Genomic DNA, 22,256 nt, shown 5'->3' with positions numbered 1-22,256 from the left:
ATAGAAAAGCAATAGGGGCAAAAAGAAGGAGAATGGGGAGGTAGAAGAAGCAGGTAAGTACAGAATAAAGTAAATCAAAGGAACAATGCATTTCAAGAAGGCAGAGGTGGTCAATAGTATCTAACGCTGGAGAGATCAATAAGGATTAGGAGGACAATAGGACAACAAATTGGTGCTCCCATGGTCTATGGTGATTAGAAAGGGGTTTGGGTATAGCCATGGGCAGAAACTAGATTACAAAAGGGGCTAATGAAGGGGAGAACCCAGTAAAGACATTTAGCAGTAAATGAAAGAGGAAGCACAGTAACTGACATGAGAAGCAGGATCAAGAATTTTAAGGCTTCCTGATAACATGGTGCCATACACAGAAGCACCACGCCATCTCTCCACAACAACAACAACAACAAAAATTAAGTAAAACAGAGACAAACATCATTCCTGGAACCTGAAGTGTCAAATGAAAAGATAAAGAACTCAGCTAAACACCAAATGGAATAAGAAACTGACAAAGAACAGAGAACGAGGAGAGAGATGTGCGGAGGTTCCCTATCTGCTAATGCAGCATTGATTCACCTTCTTGGACTCCTGTCGGAGATTGGTGGACAGGGAGCATGGGAAAGCAGCTTCACAGAACTCCCAGCAGGAGATGGTGCACCAGGTAACCAGCGAAACACACTATCCCAACCCCCATCCTCTCCCCATGGTTCTACCTCTGCACTTCCTGGTTGGCTGTGGTGGCTCGGCTGGCTGGGAAGTGCAGCATCCATGCCACTTGGATTCGGCCTGCCCACATCCAAGATTGGTGGATAGGGAGTACAGGAAAGCAGCTTCACAATGTTCCCAGCCGGAGACAGAGCACCCACTGGACCTGCCCTGCCACGCCATACCTGAGTGACTGGTCCTGCCCATTGGACAAGGAGGTGAAAAGTATTATGACTACAGACAAGCAAACAACAAAGAACGCACAGCCCACCTGCTCAGACATAACCAAATAAAACAAAAAAACAGGATGAAACAAATCTACAATCAAGAAATGAAACTAACAACTGAATGTCCCAAAGAGGGCAGACAATACCAAAAGATATTAAAAAACAGGACAGGGTGTTTTCCAGCAGGTGTCCAAAATGAAATACCAGATGACTTCCCAGTGGAAGAAAAGGCACTAGAACTACCTGACAGGGAATTCAAATCTTTAATATTCAGAGCTATCTAAGAGTTGAAGCAAAGAGTAGACAAAAATGAGAAAAAAATAGACAAATTTATGGAAAAGGCAGACATATTCATGCAAAATACAGACAAAAACAATGTAAGAATTCAAGAAAATAATTCAGGAACAAAATGCCAAAATAAATTCACCACTAGAAATTGTACAAAAATAACAATTAGAAATCCAAAAGATAAACAATAAGATTTCAGAAATGGACAGTGTTACAGAAGGGCTGAGGAGTAGGTTTGAAATGATGGAAGACAGAATCAGCAAAATTGAAGACAAACACTTGTATACAACTCTGTTAGAGGAAAAATCAGAAAAAAGAATGAAGAAACCCTGAGAATTATGTGGGATACAATCAAAAGCAAAAATTTGGGAGTGATCGAAGTTCCAGAACAGGCTGAGGAAATGGAAAACACAGAGAGAATCATTGAAGAATTGCTGACAGAAAACTTCCCTAATATCATGAATGATGAAAAGCTGACCACTGAAGAAGCTCAAGGAACCCCATACAGGGTAGAATCCGAAAGAAAATCTCCAAGGCATATCATAATCACATTCACTAAAACCAAAGACAAACAAAAAATCCTGAGAGCAACTCAAGAAAAACAAAATGTCACATACAGATGGAAAACAATAAGACTACAATCTGATTATTTGGCAGAAACCATGCAGGTAAGAAGGCAATAGGGTGACATATATAAAACCTTGAAAGAAAAAAAATTGCCAACCAAGAATAACATCCTACAAAACTTTCACAATTCCAGATAAAGAAAAATTAAGGGAATATGTAAAAACCAAAGCAAACTTACAAGAATTATTAAAGGGAGTCCTTCAGTCTGAGAACAAACAATATCAGACCACAGCCTGAATCTAGGACACAAGACTGTACTAGCCAGATACTAAGCTAGGAAATAAACTCTCAAGGACTATCCAAAACCAAAACAATTGCAACAGGGAACCAGACAGGATAATCTGTAAATGACAAAAATATCAGAACAATAAAAGACAGAATAAACAGTGTAGGTACAGAACTTTCTAATAGAGAGGAAGGCAAGGCCATACCAAGTAATAATAGACTGGTTCAAACCTAGGAAGATAAGGATAAATTTCAAAGTAACCACAAAGAAAGTTAACAAACCTACTCATTAAAAGAAAGTCTCAACAAAAATAAAATGTACAAAAACAAAAGAAATGAAAAAGAAGTTCACAAAGAAAAGGAACTCAGCACAGGAGAGTAACAGGAACAAAGAAAATGTTAGCGCCACAAAAAAAAAAAAAAGCACTACAAAATGACACCAATAAACTCACACCTATCAATAATTACACTGAATGTAAATGGCCTAAATGCACCCATAAAGAGACAAAAAGTGACAGAATAGATATAAAAATAGGATCCATCAATATACTGTCTACAAGAGACACACCTTAGAGACAAAGATGTAAATTTATTAAAAATCAAAGGATGGGAAAAAAACATATCAAGAAAATAACTACCAAAAAAGAGAGGAGTGGCAATACTAGTCTCAGATAAAATAGACTTTCAAACAAAATCCACAATAAAAGACAAAGAAGGGCACTATGTAATGATTAAAGGGATTATCTATCAGGAAGACTTAGCCATAATAAACATCTATGCACCCAACGACAGAGCTCCAAAATACATAAACTCTAACAGCACTTGTCATGGATTGAATTATGTCCTCCCCCAAAATGTGTGTATCAATTTGGCTAGGCCATGATTCCCAGTTTAGTGTGATTTTCGTATATGTTGCAAATCCTGCCTCTATGATGTTAATGAGGGAGGATGGGTGACAGTTGCGTTAGTGAGGCAGGACTCAACTTACTGGATTGGACTGTGTCTTCAGGCAATCTCTTGAGATGTAAAAGAAAGAAGCAAGCAGAGAGAAAGGCGGACCTCATACTACCAAAAAAAAGAAGAACCGAGAGCAGAGCACGTCTTTCAGTACTGCGCAGAGAAGTTGCTAGTCTAGGGGAAGAAAGAAGAAAAAGACCTTCCTCCAGAGCCGACACAGAGAGACAGCCTTTCCCTGGAGCTGACACCCTGAATTTGGACTTTTAGCCTACTTTACTGTGAGAAAATAAACTTCTCTTTGTTAAAGCCATCCACTTGTGGTATTTCTGTTATAGCAGCACTAGATAACTAAGACAGCACTGAAAATGGAAATTGACAATTCCACAATGATAGTCGGAGACTTCAACACACCACTCTTGGTAAAGGACACAACATCTAAAAAGAAACTCAACAAACATATAGGAGTGCTAAAGAGTACAATCAGCCAACTTGACTGCAGAGACCTATATAGAACACTCCATCCAACAGCTGCAAAGTACACATTCTTTTCCAATGCACATGGAACATTCTCCAGAACAGACCACATCTTAGGCCACAGAGCAACCCTCAACAAAATCCAAAACACTGAGATAAAAAAAAGAATCTTCTCTCACCACAATGCCATCAAAGTAGAAATTAACAACAGGAAGAGTAAGGAAAAAAAAAAAAAATCAATTACATGGAAACTGAATAACACCCTGCTTAAAAACCATGGAGTAATAGAAGAAATCAGAGATGGAATCAAAAACTTCCTAGAATCAAATGAGAATGAAAACACATCATATCAAAACCTTTGGGACACAGCAAAAGCAATCCACTGAGGTCAATTTATAGCAATAGATACATCAAAAAAAGAAGGGACAAAATTTAAACATTAGCTACACAACTTGAACAAATAGAGAACAGCAAAAGAAGCACACAGCCACCAGAAAGGAAATAATAAAGATCAGAGCAGAAATAAATGAAATAGAGAACAGAAAAAAATAGAAAGAATCAACAAAACCAAAAGCTGGTTCATCGAAAGGATCAACAAAATCAACAAACCGCTGGCCAAACTGACAAAAGAAAAACAGGAGAGGACGCAAATAACCCAAATAAGAGATGAAATGGAGGACATTACAACGAACCCAAATGCAATAAAAAGGATCATAACAGAGTATCATGAAAAACTATACTTCAACAAATTTGGAAACCTAGATGAAATGGAGAAATTTCTAGAAACACACTACTTACCCAAATTAACCAAAATGATGTTGAAAATATGAACAGATCCATAACAAGAGAAGAGACTGAAAAGGTAATTAAAAAAAAAAACCCCAACAAATAAAAGCCCTGGCCCAGATGGCTTCACTGAAGAATTCTACCAAATATTCAGAGAAGAGCTTACACCAGTACTACTCAAATTATTTCAGAACATTGAAAAGGAAGCGATACTTCCAAATTCATTCTATGAAGCCAGCGTAACCCTGATACCAAAGCCAGGCAAAGACACCACAAAAAAATAAAATTACAGACCAATATTTCTCATGAATATAGATGTAAAAATTCTCAACAAAATTCTAGCCAATAGAATTTAGCATCATATATAAAAAAAAATACACCACAAGCAAGTAGGATTGATACCAGGTACGCAAGGATGGCTCGACATTAGAAAATCAATCAACGTAATCCACCCATAAATAAAAGAAAAAATCACACGATCATCTCAATCAATGCAGAAAAGGCATCCTACAAAGTCTAACACCCATTCCTGATAAAAACTCTCAATAAAATAGGTATAGAAGGGAAATTTCTCAACATAATAAAGGGCATCTATGCAAAACCAACAGCCAACATCATTCTTAATGGACAGAGGCTGAAAACATTCCCCTTGAGAACAGGAAGAAGACAAGGATGGCCTTTATCACCACTCCTATTTAATATGGTGCTGGAAGTCCTAGCTACAGCAATAAGGCAAGAAACAGAAATAAAGGGCATCCAAATTGGTACTGAAGAAGTTAAACTGGCCCTATTTGCAGATGATATGATACTACACATAGAAAACCCAAAAGACTCCATGAGAAAACTACTGGAACCAATAGGAAGATTCAGCAGATTAGCTGGATACAAGATAAACATAAAAATCAGTTGGATTCCTATATACCAACAAAGAGAATCATGAAAAGGAAATCAGGAAAACAGTATAATTTATAATAGCCAGCCCCTAAAAAAATACTTGGGAATAAATCCAAACAGGGATGTAAAAGACCTCTACAGAAAAAACTACAAAACACCACTGCAAGAAACCAAAAGAAATCTACATAAATGGAAAAACATACCATGCTCATGGATCGGGAGGCTCACTGTTGTGAAAATGACAATTCTACCAAAAACAACTTACAAAGACAATGCAATACAGATCAAATACCACCAACATTCTTTAAAGAGATGGAAAAACTGATCATTAACTTTATATGGAAATGGAAGAAGCATCAGACAAGTAAAGCACTATTGAAGAAGAAGAATAGAGTAGGAGGACTCACATTATCTGACCTTGGAACCTAGTATACAGCTACAATAGTCAAAACAGCCTGGTACTGGTACTAAGACAGATACATTGACCAGTGGAACAGAATTGAGAACCCAGAAGAAAATCCATACACCTATGGTCACCTGATCTTTGACAAGGGCCAAAAGTCCATCAAATGGGGAAAAGACAGTCTCTTTAACAAATGGTGCTGGCAAAACTGGATGTCTACCTGCAAAAAAAATGAAACAGGACCCACACCTCATACAATATACAAAAATTAACTCAAAATGGATCAAAAACCTAAATATAAAGCCAAAAACTATGAAGTTCATAGAAGAAAAAATAGAATCAAGGCTAGAGGCCCTAATACAGGGCATTAACAGTACACAAACCATAACCAACAACACACAAGCTCCAGAAGATAAGCTAGATATCTGGGATTTTCTAAAAATTAGACACTTATCCTTATCAAAATCTTCACCAAAACAGTGAAAAATGAACCTACAGACTGGGAAAAAATTTTTGGCTATTACAAATCAGACAAAAGTCTAATCTCTAAAATCTACAAGAAAATCCAATACCTCTACAACAAAAAGACAAATGATCCAATTAAAAAATGGGCAAGGGAAATGAACAGACTCTTCGCCAAAGAAAACATTCGAGCGGTCAACAGACACATGAGGAAATGCTCGAGATCACTAGCCATTTAAAGAAATGCAAATCAAAACCACAATGAGATTACCATCTCACACCGGCATTACTGGCACGAATCAAAAAAACCAGAAATAACAGATGTTGGAGAGGCTGCTGGGAGACTGGAACTCTTATGCACTGCTGATGGGAATGCAAAATGATACAACCATTTTGGAAGACAATATGCCGCTTCCTTAGAAATCTAGAAATAGAAATACCATATGACCCAGCAATCCTACCCATAGGAATATATCCTAGAGAAAGAAGAGTCATCACACGAATAGACATATGCACACCCATGTTCACTGCAGCATTGTTTACAACAGCAAAAAGATGGAAACGACCTAGATGCCCATCAACAGATGAATGGATAAACAAACTGTGATACATACACACAATGGAGCATTACACAACAAAAAAGAACAACGATCAATCTGTGAAGCATCTCATAACATGGATGAATCTGGAAGGCATTATGCTGAGTGAAAGAAGTCAGTCACAAAAGGATACATATTGTATGAGACCACTACTGTAAAAACTCATGTAAAGGTTTATACACACACACAAAAACAACCTTTGATGGTTACTACGGAGCGGAGGGGTGGGGATGGAAAACACTAAATAGACAATGGTAAATTTTGTGAAGGTTAAGACAGTACACAATACTGGGGAAGCCAGCACAACTTGATGAAGGCAAGGTCATGGAAGCTCCATAGACACATCCAAAGTCCCTAAGGTACCGAATTGCTGGGCTGAGGGCTGTGGAGACCATGGTCTCAGGAACCTCTAGCTCAACCGGCATAACATAGTCTATAAAGAAAACATTCTCCATCCTACTTCGGAGGGTAGTGTCTGGGGTCTTAAAAGCCTGCGAGTGGCCATCTAGGCTACTCTATTGGTTTCACCCCTTCAGGATCAAGAAAGAATGAAAAAAACTGAAGATACAAGGGAAAGATTAGTCCAAAACACTAATGGACCACAGGTACCATGGCCTCCACTAGACTGAGTCCAATACAACTAGGTGGTGCCCGGCTATGCCACCACTGACTGCTCTGACAGGGATCACGACAGAGGGTCCTGGACAGAGCTTGAGAAAAATGTACAACAAAATTCTAACTCAAAAATAAAGACAAGAGGCAGGGTCAAGATAGCTGACTAGGTAGAAGCTACCTCGGATCTCTCTTGCAACAATGACTTCGAAAAACAAGTGAATTGATCACATATCTGACAATCTACAAACCCTGACCATCAAACACAGATCTAAAGAGTTGACCTGAGTGACAGAGACTGACAGCGAGCAACCACAGGGAAGCAATGACTGTTTTCGGAGCCTGGAGCCAGCGGCCTAGTCAGAAAACTTTGGCGCCAGGATTTGGACTGGGAACAGGAGAGCTGAGCACGGCATCCTGAGATGGCGCAAACACGGGACACAGCCGTAGCCCCCAGAAGTGACCTCGGGGGAAGCCAAGCCAGTGCACGCAGGCAGCGTAGCGATGCGCCTGACAGGAAGAGAAGTCACTGGGTGGCAGCGACTGGTTCTGGAGCCTGGAGTGTGGTGTCCCAGCCAGGGAACTTTGGCGCTGGACTTTGGACTGGGAGCAGAGGAACTGACCGCGGCTTCTGAGACACCACATGCACAGGACGCAGGACTGACCCTCAGGGGCAATCTCGACCCAGCCAACGCACACAGGCTACACACCCCTCGGGAATCTCAGATAAAACAGCCATCACCAAACAAGATAAGTAACTTTGTCTATATTCCGGGGTGCTACTCTCTCCTATTTATCTGATCCCTCCCCTCCCCTTCCCAGGCGGCTTCATTAACACTGGAATTTCCTGAGCCAGAGAGTGAAGTGCTCTGCAGTTTTTCTTTCTTTTTTGGTCTTTTCCTAAACCCATTCTCCCAGCCCGAGAGAAGCAGCTACAAAAAACCAAGAGACCAAAAATCCTTCCCTAATTGGACTAAAAATACAAAACCAGCTCCAGCCAAGCATAAGAGATCCACAGTCTTGGGCTTTCATCCCTACAGGGAACCAGGTGGCCATTATAATGCAAAGGCAATTCTGATAGGGATCTGACTGTAATTGTTTTAGCTGATTACAGGAAAGACAAGTTTCCCAGGTCTGATATCTCTGCGTATTAAACAGAGCCCTCACTGACCCACAATGGGGAACTGAGGGCTGAAGCTCCCCCCAAACCACCTAGCCTCCTGCCTTAGGGATCTGAGGATGGTGACACCTACCAACCTGTAGAGGTACATACATTGGGTGCCTAATGTACAGCTGCAGAGTCCACCCACCAAAGTGCTTTAGGAATAGAGACACACCTACCTCACTGGCACTTGAGGGAAGCCTGTCAGCATCCTGCCCCCCTGGAGTGTGACCCCCTGCTGCTACTAGAATCTGGTGCACACAGTTATCACCACTACTCCTCTAGGTGGATAGGTGACAGTCTGCACCACACACTGGGTGACCCAAAATCAGATTCTACTCAAGAATAGTGAATGATTATGTATCTGGTAACAGCCCAAACCAGCTGGTAATAGGACATAAGTGATTCAAAGGCTACAACAATCAAGACAGTGCAATCTAGTAGCCCATCGACGTATATTGAAAGAACACAAAACAAGATAAGACTCAGTGAGCAAATATAAAATAAATCATTACAATATCTTAGAGATGGCTCGGAAACAGCAGTCGATATCAAACAACATAAAGAAACAGATCATAATTGCTTCTATACCTCCCCAAATTAAAGAATCAAAATCTTTCCCAAATGAAGATACAATCCTGGAATTGCCAGATGCAGAATATAAAAAACTAATTTACAGAATGCTTCAAGCCATCAGGGATAACCTCAGAAATGAAATAAGGCAATCTACAGAAAAAGCCAAGGAACACACTGATAAAGCAGTTGAAGAAATCAAAAAGATTATGCAAGAACATAGTGGAAAAATTAATAAACTGCAAGAATCCATAGACAGACAGCATTCAGAAATCCAAAAGATTAACAGTAAAATTACAGAATTAGACAACTCAATAGGAAGTCAGAGGAACACACTCGAGCAATTGGAATGCAGAGTGGGGGAGCTGGAGGATAAGGGCATTGACACCAACATAGCTGGAAAAAAATCAGATAAAAGAATCTTAAAAAATGAAGAAACCCTAAGAATCATGTGGGACTCTGTCAAGAAGAATAACTTGCATGTGACTGGAGTTCCAGAACAGAGAGGGATAACAGAAAATACAGAGAGAATAGTTGAAGATCTGTTGGCAGAAAACGTTCCTGACATCATGAAAGACGAAAGGATATCTATCCAAGATGCTCATCGAACCCCATATAAGATTGATCCAAAAAGAAAATCACCAAGACACATTATCATCAAACTTGCCAAAACCAAAGACAAAGAGAAAATTTTAAAAGCAGCCAGGGATAAAAGAAAGGTCTCCTACAAAGGAGAATCAATAAGAATAAGTTTAGACTACTCAGCAGAAACCATGCAGTCAAGAAGGCAATGGAATGACACATATACAGCACTGAAGGAGAAAAACTGCCAGCCAAGGATCATATATCTAGCAAAACTCTCTCTCAAATATGAAGGTGAAATTAAAACATTTACAGATAAACACAAGCTTAGAGAATTTGCAAAAGCCAAACCAAAGCTACAAGAAATACTAAAGGAAATTGTTTGGTCAGAAAACCAATAATATCAGATACCAGCACAACACAAGGTCACAGAACAGAACATCCTGATATCAACTCAAACAGGGAAATCTCAAAAACAAATTAAGAGTAACTTTAAAAAGAAAAAAATGCTCAAAACAGGGAATCATTGAAGTCAATATGTAAAAGATCACAATAATCAAAAAGAGGGACTAAATACAGAATGCACAGAACTGCCATATGGAGAGGAAAATACGGCGATATTGGACAATACAAGTTAGGTTTTTACTTAGAAAAATAGGGTAAATATTAAGGTAACCACAAAGAGGTATAACAATTCCATAACTCAAAATAAAAACCAAGAAAAACATAATGACTCAGCAAACATAAATTCAACTACTATGAAAATGAGGAACACACAATTTACAAAGAAAAACTCTCAGCACAAAAAAGTAAGTGGAAAAATGAAATTGTCAACAACACACACAAAAAGGCATCAAAATGACAGCACTAAACATATACTTATCTATAATTACACTGAACGTAAATGGACTAAATGCACCAATAAAGAGACAGAGAGTCTCAGACTGGATAAAGAAACACGATCCGTGTATATGCTGCCTACAAGAGACATATCTTAGACTTAGAGACACAAACAAACTAAAACTCAAAAGATGGAAAAAAATATATCAAGCAAACAACAATCAAAAAAGAGCAGGAATAGCAATATTGATTTCTGACAAAATAAACTTTAAAGTTAAACCTACCACAAAGGATAAAGAAGGATACTACATAATGATTAAAGGGAAAATTGACCAGGAAGATATAACCATATTAAATATTTATGCGCCCAACGACAAGGCTGCAAGATACATAAAACAAACTTTAACAGAATTGAAAAGTGAGATAGACACCTCGACAATTATAGTAGAAGACTTCAACACACCACTTTCGGAGAAGGACAGGACTTCCCGTAAGAAGCTCAACAGAGACACAGAAGACCTAATTGCTACAATCAACCAACTTCACCTCATAGACTTATACAGAACACTCCACCCATCAGCTGCAAAGTATACTTTTTTTTCTAGCACACATGGAACATACTCTAGAATAGACTACATAATTAGGTCATAAAACAAACCTTTGCAGAGTCCAAAACATCGAAATATTACAAAACGTTTTCTCAGACCACAAGGCCATAAAAGTGGAAATCAATAACAGAAAAATCAGGGAAAAGAAATCAAATACTTGGAAACTCAACAATACCCTGCTCAGAAAAGACTGGGTTATAGAAGACATTAAGGAGGGAATAAAGAAATTCATAGAATGCAATGAGAACGAAAACACTTCCTATCAAAACCTCTCGGACACAGCAAAAGCAGTGCTCAGGGGTCAATTTATATTGATAAACGCACACATACATAAAGAAGAAAGAGCCAAAATCAGAGAACTGTCCCTACAACTTGAACAAATAGAAAGCGAGCAGCAAAAGAATCCATCAGGCACCAGAAGAAAACAAATAATAAAAATTAGAGCTGCACTAAATGAATTAAAAAAAAAAAAGATTTTACAACAGAAAAACAATTGAAACAATTAACAAAGCCAAAAGCTGGTTCTTTGAACAAATTAACAAAATTGATAAACCATTGGCAAGACTGACTAAAGAAATGCAGGAAAGGAAACAAATAACCCGAATAAGAAACGAGATGGGTCATATCACAACAGACCCAACTGAAATTAAAAGAATCGTATCAGATTATTACAAAAAATTGTACTCTAACAAATTTGCAAACCCAGGATGGATGAATTCCTAGAAAAACACTACCTACCTAAACTAACACAATCAGAAGTAGAACAACTAAATAGACCCATAACAAAAAAAGAGGTTGAAAAGGTAATCAAAAAACTCCCAGCAAAAAAAAACCCAGGCCCGGATGGCTTCACTGCAGAGTTCTACCAAACTTTCAGAGAAGGGTTAACGCCACTACTACTAAAGGTATTTCAAACCACAGAAAATGATGCAATACTACCTAACTCATTCTATGAAACCACCATATCCCTGATACCAAAACCAGGTAAAGACATCACAAAAAAAGAAAATTACAGACCTATATCCCTCAGGAACATAGATACAAAAATCCTCAACAAAATTCTAGCCAATAGAATTCAACAACATATCAAAAAAATAATCCACCATGACCAAGTGGGATTTATACCAGGTATGCAAGGCTGGTTTAATATTAGAAAAACCGTTAATGCAATCCACCACATAAATAAAACAAAAGACAAAAACCACATGATCTTATCAATTGATGCAGAAAAGGCATTTGACAAAGTCCAACACCCATTCATGATAAAAACTCTCAGCAAAATAGGAATTGAAGGAAAATTCCTCAACATAATAAAGGGCATCTATACAAAGCCAACAGCCAACATCACTCTAAATGGAGAGGGCCTGAAAGCATTTCCCTTGAGAACGGGAACCAGACAAGGATGCCCTTTATCACTGCTCTTATTCAACATTGTGCTAGAGGTCCTAGCCAGAGCAATTAGGCTAGACAAAGAAATAAAGGGCATCCGGATTGGCAAGGAAGAAGTAAAATTATCTCTATTTGCAGATGACATGATCTTATACACAGAAAACCCTAAGGAATCCTCCAGAAAACGACTGAAACTAATAGAAGAGTTTGGCAGAGTCTCAGGTTATAAGATAAAAACATACAAAAATCACTTGGATTCCTCTACATCAACAAAAAGAACATCGAAGAGGAAATAACCAAATCAATACCATTCACAGTAGCCCTCAAGAAGATAAAATACTTAGGAATAAATCTTACCAAAGATGTAAAAGACCTATACAAAGAAAACTACAAAGTACTACTGCAAGAAACTAAAAAGGACCTACATAAGTGGAAAAACATACCTTGCTCATGGATAGGAAGACTTAACATAGTAAAAATGTCTATTCTACCAAAAGCCATCTATACATACAATGCACTTCCGATCCAAATTCCAATGACAGTTTTTAATGTGATGGAGAAACAAATCACCAACTTCATACGGAAGGGAAAGAAGCCGCAGATAAGTAAAGCATTACTGAAAAAGAAGAAGAAAGTGGGAGGCCTCACTCTACCTGATTTTAGAACCTATTATACAGTCGCAGTAGTCAAAACAGCCTGGTACTCGTACAACAGGCACATAGACCAGTGGAACAGAATTGAGAACCCAGATATAAATCCATCCACATATGAGCAGCTGATATTTGACAAAGGCCCAGTGTCAGTTAATTGGGGGAAAGATAGTCTTCTTAACAAATGGTGCTGGCATAGCTGGATATCCATTTGCAAAAAAATGAAACAGGACCCGTACCTCACACCATGCACGAAAACTAACTCCAAGTGGATCAAAGACCTAAACATAAAGACTAAAACGATAAAGATCATGGAAGAAAAAATAGGGACAACTTTAGGAGCCCTGATATAAGGCATAAACAGAACACAAAACATTACCAAAAATGACAAAGAGAAACCAGATAACTGGGAGCTCCTAAAAATCAAACACCTATGCTCATCTAAAGACTTTACCAGAAAGAGTAAAAAGACCACCTACAGACTGGGAACGAATTTTCAGCTATGACATCTCCGATCAGCGCCTGATCTCTAAAATCTACATGAGTCTGTCAAAACTCAACCACAAAAAGACAAACAACCCAATCAAGAAGTGGGCAAAGGATATGAAAACACACTTCACTAAAGAAGATATTCAGGCAGCTAACAGATACATGAGAAAATGCTCTCGATCATTAGCCATTACAGAAATGCAAATTAAAACTAAGATAAGATTCCATCTCACTCCAACAAGGCTGGCATTAATCCAAAAAACACAAAATCATAAATGTTGGAGAGGCTGCGGAGAGATTGGAACTCTTATACACTGCTGGTGGGAATGTAAAATGGTACAACCACTTTGGAAATCTATTTGGCGTTATCTTAAACAGTTAGAAATAGAACTACCATACAACCCAGAAATCCCACTCCTTGGAATATACCCTAGAGAAATAAGAGCCTTCACACAAACAGATATATGCACACCCATGTTTATTGCAGCTCTGTTTACAATAGCAAAAAGCTGGAAGCAACCAAGGTGTCCATCAACGGATGAATGGGTAAATAAACTGTGGTACAGTCACACAATGGAATACTACGCATCGATAAAGAACAGTGAGGAATCTGTGAAACATTTCATAACATGGAGGAACCTGGAAGGCATTATGCTGAGTGAAATTAGTCAGATGCAAAAGGACAAATATTGTATAAGACCACTATTATAAGATCTTGAGAAATAGTAAAAACTGAGAAGAACACATACTTTTGTGGTTACGAGGGGGGGAGGAAGGGAGGGTGGGAGAGGGATTTTTACTTATTAATTAGTAGATAAGAACTGCTTTAGGTGAAGGGAAGGACAATACTTAATACATGGAAGGTCAGCTCAACTGGACTGGACTGGACCAAAGGCAAAGAAGTTTCCGGGATAAGCTGAATACTTCAAAGGTCAGCGGAGCAAGGGCGGGGGTTTGGGGACTATGACTTAAGGGGACTTCTAAGTCAATTGGCAACATAATTCTATTATGAAAACAGTCTGCATCCCACTTTGAAATGTGGCCTCTGGGGTCTTAAATGCTAACAAGCAGCCATCTAAGATGCATCAATTGGTCTCAACCCACCTGGAGCAAAGGAGAATGAAGAACACCAAGGTCACACGATAACTATGAGCCCAAGAGACAGAAAGGTCCACATGAACAAGAGACTTACATCATCCTGAGACCAGAAGAACTAGATGGTGCCCGGCCACAACCGATGACTGCCCTGACAGGGAGCACAACATAGAGCCCCTGAGGGAGCAGGAGAACAGTGGGATACAGACCCCAAATTCTCATAAAAAGACCAGACTTAATGGTCTGACTGAGACTAGAGGAATCACGGCGGTCATGGTCCCCAAACCTTCTGTTGGCCCAGGACAGGAACCATTCCCGAAGACAACTCATCAGACATGGAAGGAACTGGACAGTGGGTAGGAGAGAGATGCTGATGAAGAGTGAGCTAATGATATCAGGTGGACACTTGAGACTGTGTTGGCATCTCCTGTCTGGAGGGGGGATGGGAGGATAGAGAGAGTTGGAAGCTGGCAAAATTGTCACGGAAGGAGAGACTGGAAGGGCTGACTCATTAGGGGGAGAGCAAGTGGGAGAACGGAGTAAGGTGTATAAAAACTTACATGTGACAGTCTGACTTGATTTGTAAACATTCACTTGAAGCCCAATAAAAGTTAAAAAAAAAAAAACTACGATGAGATTCCATCTCACTGCAACAAGGCTGGCATTAATCCAAAAAACACAAAATAATAAATGTTGGAGAGGCTGCGGAGAGATTGGAACTCTTATACACTGCTGGTGAGAATGTAAAATGGTGCAACCACTTTGGAAATCTATCAGGCGTTTTCTTAAAAAGTTAGAAATAGGACTACCATACAACCCAGAAATCCCACTCCTCGGAATATACCCTAGAGAAATAAGAGCCTTTACACGAACAGATATATGCATACCCATGTTTACTGCAGCTCTGTTTACAATAGCAAAAAGCTGGAAGCAACCAACGTGTCCATCAATGGATGAATGGTTAAATAAATTATGGTATATTCACACAATGGAATACTACGCATCAATAAAGAACACTGAGGAATCTGTGAAACATTTCATAACATGGAGGAACCTGGAAGGCATTATGCTGAGTGAAATTAGTCAGAGGCAAAAGGACAAATATTGTATAAGACCACTATTATAAGATCTTGAGAAATACTATAAACTGAGAAGAACACATTCTTTTGTGGTTATGAGGCAGGGGAGGGAGAGAGGGTGGGAGAGCGTTATTTACTGACTAGTTTGTGGATAAGAACTACTTTAGGTGAAAAAAATAAAAATGAAGGACAATACTAAATACATGGAAGGCCAGCTCAACTGGACTGGACCAAAAGCAAAGAAGTTTCTGGGATAAAATGAATGCTTTGAAGGTCAGCAGAGCAAGGGCAGGGGTTTGGGGACTATGGCTTAAGGGGACTTCTAAGTCAATTGGCAAAATAATTCTATTATGAAAACATTCTGCATCCCACTTTGAAATGTGGCATCTGGGGTCTTAAATGCTAACAAGCAGCCATCTAAGATGCATCAATTGGTCTCAACCCACCTGGAGCAAAGGAGAATGAAGAACACCAAGGTCACACGATAACTATGAGCCCAAGAGACAGAAAGGTCCACATGAACCAGAGACTTACATCATCCTGAGACCAGAAGAACTAGATGGTGCCCGGCCACCACCTATGGCCACCCTGACAGGGAGCACAACAGAGAACCCCTGAGGGAGCAGGAGAACAGTGGGATGCAGACCCCAAATTCTCATAAAAAGACCAGACTTAATGGTCTGGCTGGGACTAGAAGAATCCCGGCGGTCATGGTCCCCAAACCTTCTGTTGGCCCAGGACAGGAACCATTCCCAAAGACAACTCATCAGACATGGAAGGGACTGGACAATGGGTTGGAGAGAGATGCTGATGAAGAGTGAGCTACTTGTATCAGGTGGACACTGGAGACTGTGTTGGCATCGCCTGTCTGGAGGGGAGATGGGAGGGTAGAGAGGGCTAGAAGCTGGGAAAGCCGTCACGAAAGGAGAGACTGGAAGGAGGGAGCGTGCTGACTCATTATGGGGAGAGTAAGTGGGAATATGGAGTAAGGTGTATATAAGCTTATATGTGACAGACTGACTCGATTTGTAAACTATCACTTAAAAAAAAAAATCACTTAAAGCACAATAAAAATTATTTAAAAAGTAAATAAAGAAAATAAAGACCAGACTTGCTGACCTGACAGAGACTGGAGAAACCCTGAGAGTATGGCCCCTGGACACCTTTTCAGCTAGTAAAGAAGTCACTCCTAAAGTTCACCCTACAACCAAAGACTGAACAGGCCCATAAAACAAAATAAGACTAAAGGGGTACAGCAGCCCTGAGGCAAGAACTATAAGGCAGGAGGGGACAGGAAAGCTGATAATAGGGTTGAGAAGGAAGAGCGTTGACGTGTCATGGAGTTGTTAACCAATGTCATAAAACAACATGTGTACTGTTTAATGAGAGACTAGTTTGTTCTGTAAATCTTCATCTAATGTACAATGAATGGAAAGAAAAAGAAATTCAATTAATTAAAATACCATTTTGAGCCCAGTACAGGATAGAGAAACCTATAAGATTCTTGCCATTCATAAAATTGTGTTAAGCACATGCATAAAAATGTGGTAAATTATAATTGAGGTTCAGAATGCTATGGGAAAACAAAAAGAATGAGAAACCAATGAGTGCTCTAAAAGGATCTCTGGAGGCTTCTTGGAAGAGGTAGAAATGAAAATGATTCTTTGAGGGCTAGCAGGAAGTCTACAGGCAGACAGGGGAAAGAGGGCATCCCAGGGATGCAATGCATTTTCTGAAGGGCAATTGAATAGGCTGGAGTGGGCCTTGGTTTGTTTTGAGTGGCAGAGCCATGAGGGAGCAAAGATTTTAGAGATGGGGAAACCTCAGCACTTCTGAGGTAGAGGAAGTAACCCGTCAAGAGGCAGACTCAGGATGCATGTACAAGCAGAGCATGGTGCCTGCAATTAATGAAAGAATAGCATGAGACTGGGGAGGAGGGGTTAGCCCTGGACAGCACACAGGAGGGAGAGTTGTGTGAAGGGATTTTTTAGGAGATAAGGTATGGCAGCATTTTCAACATCAGCTTATACTGATTTTCTGAAGTGAGGGCATTTGCCCTCTATTTTGAGAAACTGGAGATTTAGAATGTCACAAACAAACAAAACAAACTGATTTCATTAATTTATCTTAATTTTATACGCTGTTAAAAAGAAAAAAAAGATTACAAGGAGACCATCTCTACCCCACCCCTCAAGGGGAGGCACTTTAAGTGCTTTGAGGGAACACAGTGGTAAAACTTTCAGGTGTTCCTTTAAGACATCGGTTTTGATAGTTTGGATTTTCACATACTGAGTTTTCCTTAGTGTAAAAAAAAAAAAAAAATTGTTGCTTACTGTCCTTATAATCAATAAACAGACAACAGAGATGCAAATTATAAGCAGGTATTTGGCTGTCTTTACATTTGGTGAGGTAATGGGGAGAAACTTTAAACATTTCAGTCCAAGCAGGTTTCCTTCCTCAGCATTATTTCAAACGAAGTCTTCTTCTTGACTTACTAGCCCTTATTTTCATTCTTTACCTGGTATCTTAAAGGTTTGGGAAGTGCCAGTTGAAAACCAAATAAAGGAAAAGGGCAAGAGGGTAAGCAATGTTAACAGTAAAAGTAGGGCAAAAAGAACCCCGCCCCTCCCCACCACACACACAGCTGTGATGTGCCCAGCGTTACCTGAATGATGGTTCTAGAAGACAAGGACGCTCTGTCTTCCTCCGTGTCTTCGTCATGCTCCCGGAGTAAAGACCAAGAACTGGAAGACGCTTCTGCTTTTTTATCTCCATTCTAACACAGCAATCAATTGATTACCAAAGAGAAGTGATTTTCTACCATCATAACCAGCATCTTACTCTTCTTGTTTATCCAAGATTCATATTCCCAGGTAGTATAATTGTGGCCCTTAATGCCACTTCTCCCTCTATTTTTTATTTATTTCTTCTTCTACCTAAATCACGTGGCTGCTCTTCCTGCAGCCTGAAAGAGGTTTTAAAAGTTGGGAGTCAGCTCACGTCACAAAAAGGGCATCTTTAAAAAACAGTGCTCTAGAAATCTAATCAACTTTAGTAAATATAACCTTAAATGTTATCTTAAAATAACAGTGTGAAAACATGTATTTTTTGGGGGGGGTCAAAGATAAACAATGGCTAGTATAAACTTATCAGCTCAGAGGCAAATACATGTCTCAAACTGAAATCACTGATGTGCACTCTGTTGGCCCCTGGTACCTCCTCCATTCTCAAAATTTTCTCTCCCATAGAAGAGCATAATCAAAATATTAAATTGTCTGATAGTCAGGGTGTACAGTAAATCCACACTCTTTCTTGTCCTACTACTGCTTCCTCAGCTAATAACTCAGAGTCAGGGTAAACCAAAACCAAATCTGTTGCTGTTGAGCCAATCCTGACTCATGGCAACCCCGTGCGTTCCAGAATAGAACTGCTCCATAGGGTTTTCTTGGCTGTACTCTTTACAGAAGCAGATCACCAGGCCTTTCTTCCATGGTGCTGCTGGATGGGTTCCAACTACCAACCTTTAGGTTAGTAGTCAATCGCAAATTGTTTGTGCCACCCAGGGACCTTATCAGAGGCAGGGAAGTGGTACACTACAGGACAATGGAATTATTTAACAATTTATAAAATGAGCATAAAAATGTCTGATTAAAAAAACCTATCAGTTGCTGCAATTTTCTTTTCTTTTTTTTGGTAGAAGATCAGCGGTTTTTTTAAAAAAATATATTTTTATTGTAGTGAAATACGCATAACATTTCAACTATTGCTGCATGTAGAACTCAGAGACACTACGTTCACCATGTTGTGCAAAAATCACCACTACCCATCTCCAATTTTTTTCATCATCCTTACACAAAAACTCTGTACTCTTTAAACAACATCCCCTCCCTTGTTTCTCCTTCTCACCCATCCCGTGTAACCACTAATAATCATTGGTCTCTATACATTTGCCTATTCTGGAAGACCCATTAGTTTTTAAAGGGTGAAATCAAAACCAACATCAGGAAAGACAGCCATAAATGCCCCACTCCACGAAAATAACGAAGTAATAAGGGTTAGTAATATTAATTGCTAACTCAACTCTTCATGTCTTTGGCAATACCGTTTTAGACTAAAAAGTAATTTGCCTATGAAAAACTAAAGTTCCAGAAAGCATATCAAGGAGTGCTGAACAGCATACTCTCAAAACTTCAGAGAAAGTACTCACAAGTCAGTATACTACGGAGGCCTTCTTCATCTTCTCCCTTATGCCAATGAGTGTATCTGAATTACATCTGTCTCACTCTTACATGGTAAAGTAGTCTTAGACACACTCAAACAATGTTAATAACATAAGAGAGCTACTTCAATCACCCCTACAAAATATCAGCACTAATTTCAAAAATCTCTAGGTTTCTATTCATTTTAAGATCTTTTTATTGACCTTCCTTAAAAGATTTCAGTTGCAACAGACTGTAATGTGAAAACCAGTTTCCTTACTTCACTCTTCACGGAGCTCTCCTCCATCTCTTCCATGACTGCGGGCAGGAGAGACATGGAGCCCGTTCTGCTCAACTGAAAGGCACAGCACAAGCACACTTGCAGTCAGGCTGGGCTCAGCATCACAGGATCCCCACCTGGCCACATTTTTGTATAGCTAATTTTTTACTCACTTTATCCAAGATGCCCGCCCACACAAGCAGACTTCATGTCCTGCACCTTGCAGCTCACACAGCCAAATGCCTGACTTCATCAAATTTTAGATCCTCCTTACTTGCACTGCCTTTTATAGCCCCTCACCCAAACAATTCAAGAATATGATTCATGGACACAGATTCAGCACAGGCTTAGAGAAGAAGTGCTGTGCCCCAATTCTGAGTCTGCAATGGGCTGTCTTTTCAGTACAAAGACACTTCAAAGGGTGGCTCCCATCTACCTACCCAAGGAATTTCATAAGCACCTCATTAAGTAACTTGGGCATAAAAATTCTGGGTTGAGTCAAGAATGGACACAACCCGAGGATTAACATTCACTAGTAAACAATTTTAAGTGGCGTACTTCTACCTTCTACATTCCTTCACTATAGACCACAGACATAGATGCCACAAGTTTTTCGGGTGAAAAAACATGACCCATCTGGCTGTCTCGTGGAATGCGGGACCAGCACTAACCTACAGTCACACCCACCTCCCATTCAGAAACATCCCCCTCAGCCACTCCGCCCTCTTCAGGTGTAGCAGCCGACGGCATTTCTTTTTCTAATTCATGTTCTTGCTTCAAATGCTGGTGAAGGTTTAGTACTGCAGCCTTCAAGTGCACCAACAGGTCTTCTTTTTTCTGGTTTAGACTCAGAATTTGCGCTTCCATATTGCTGATTTCTCCCTGTGCAGAAAAAGCGTTTCCACTGTTTTGGGAAGTCAAAAGCTTGCTTCCTTTGATAGAAGGGATTAAACTTTTTCTATGTTGTTTGGTTTACAGAGCCAGAAGCTTGTCTCTGGTACAATATAATACCACTCCATTCTGGCTGCATTTCCAAATAAACTGTGGAGGCTTTATAACCAATAGGATGCCTTACCCCCACCCAAGGCCTTGTGAACCGGAATCTCTGGGGATTGACCTGAGGCATAGAAATTTGTAACAAGCTCCAAGGGTGGCTGTGGCAGGTGGCTGGGGCTTGGAGTCACTGCTCCAGTGGATGCCACGGGAACCTACACTTCAACAAGTTCTCCAGGAGATTCTTAAACTGACTAACGATTGGGAATCACTGACAGAAAACAAGGTTAGAAATCTCACACTTTTATTAGTGCCTTTGAAGCCTTATATTTACTGAATTCATTAACTTTTTCTCACAGTCAAAGCTCTCTACCAAATGGGAGTAAATAAACAAATGGCTGTGATACTGCGATATGTAACTTACCATGGGGATGATGGACAAATGACTCCAAGCTTTAAAATTTAAAATTTAAGACATTTTCTTATACATGGTAGATATACAGATGCCCACTGTTCTAAGAGGATTATATAATTATAGAATCCAGGCTTGGAAGAAATTTCAGGTCATCCAGTATAACATTTTTCTCTCTTGCATCCCTGATACGTACTCTTCAACCTGTCTGAGCTCTAACCTACTCCTTTTTAGGAAATTTTCATTGTTAGGTGCAACTGGAATTTTGTTCCTAGGATATTCCTTAAACCTCTATCACTTTTCTTATCTTGGTAAAAATTTTGCTACAAAACACTAACACTATGGGATCTCGAATATATATATTTACAATATATTGTGTTATACAATAATACATATTATTTTACTGAAATCCATTTTACAGATATTCATAGAATTATTAATTTTCTACAGAGAAATTTAACATGTCTCCACCTATAAACAAGAGCTCTGACACACACAGAAAGGTTACCTGTCCACAGTTGCAGCTATTCACAAACTGAGCACAGACCTGGGCTTCCTGACACCGAGCCCCCAGGCCCCTTTTGCTATTGTACACATTCTTACATTACTACTACTATTCTGCCTGAAGTCATAACTCCTGTGATTGCTT

The 22,256-nt window shown here is 39.5% G+C and overlaps 1 protein-coding gene across 8 annotated transcripts in view; it reads right to left on the bottom strand.

The window, feature by feature from the left end:
• SYNE2 (spectrin repeat containing nuclear envelope protein 2) overlaps positions 1 to 22,256 on the bottom strand; it is a 378,879-nt gene that overhangs the window by 104,972 nt on the left and 251,651 nt on the right. For all 8 annotated transcript variants that reach the window (XM_064292573.1, XM_064292575.1, XM_064292574.1 and 5 more), the window contains 3 exons: positions 20,890 to 21,084; positions 20,203 to 20,277; positions 18,389 to 18,499 (listed from right to left, as the gene is read on the bottom strand). In XM_064292573.1, the coding sequence (XP_064148643.1) occupies positions 18,389 to 18,499; positions 20,203 to 20,277; positions 20,890 to 21,084 (381 nt within the window). The remainder of the gene's footprint in view (positions 1 to 18,388; positions 18,500 to 20,202; positions 20,278 to 20,889; positions 21,085 to 22,256) is intronic.

This window comes from Loxodonta africana, chromosome 10 (genome assembly GCF_030014295.1).
Source record: "Loxodonta africana isolate mLoxAfr1 chromosome 10, mLoxAfr1.hap2, whole genome shotgun sequence".
NCBI lineage: Eukaryota > Metazoa > Chordata > Mammalia > Proboscidea > Elephantidae > Loxodonta > Loxodonta africana.
Note: the sequence above shows the minus strand (reverse complement) of the source record. Positions and strands in the feature narration are given on the sequence as shown.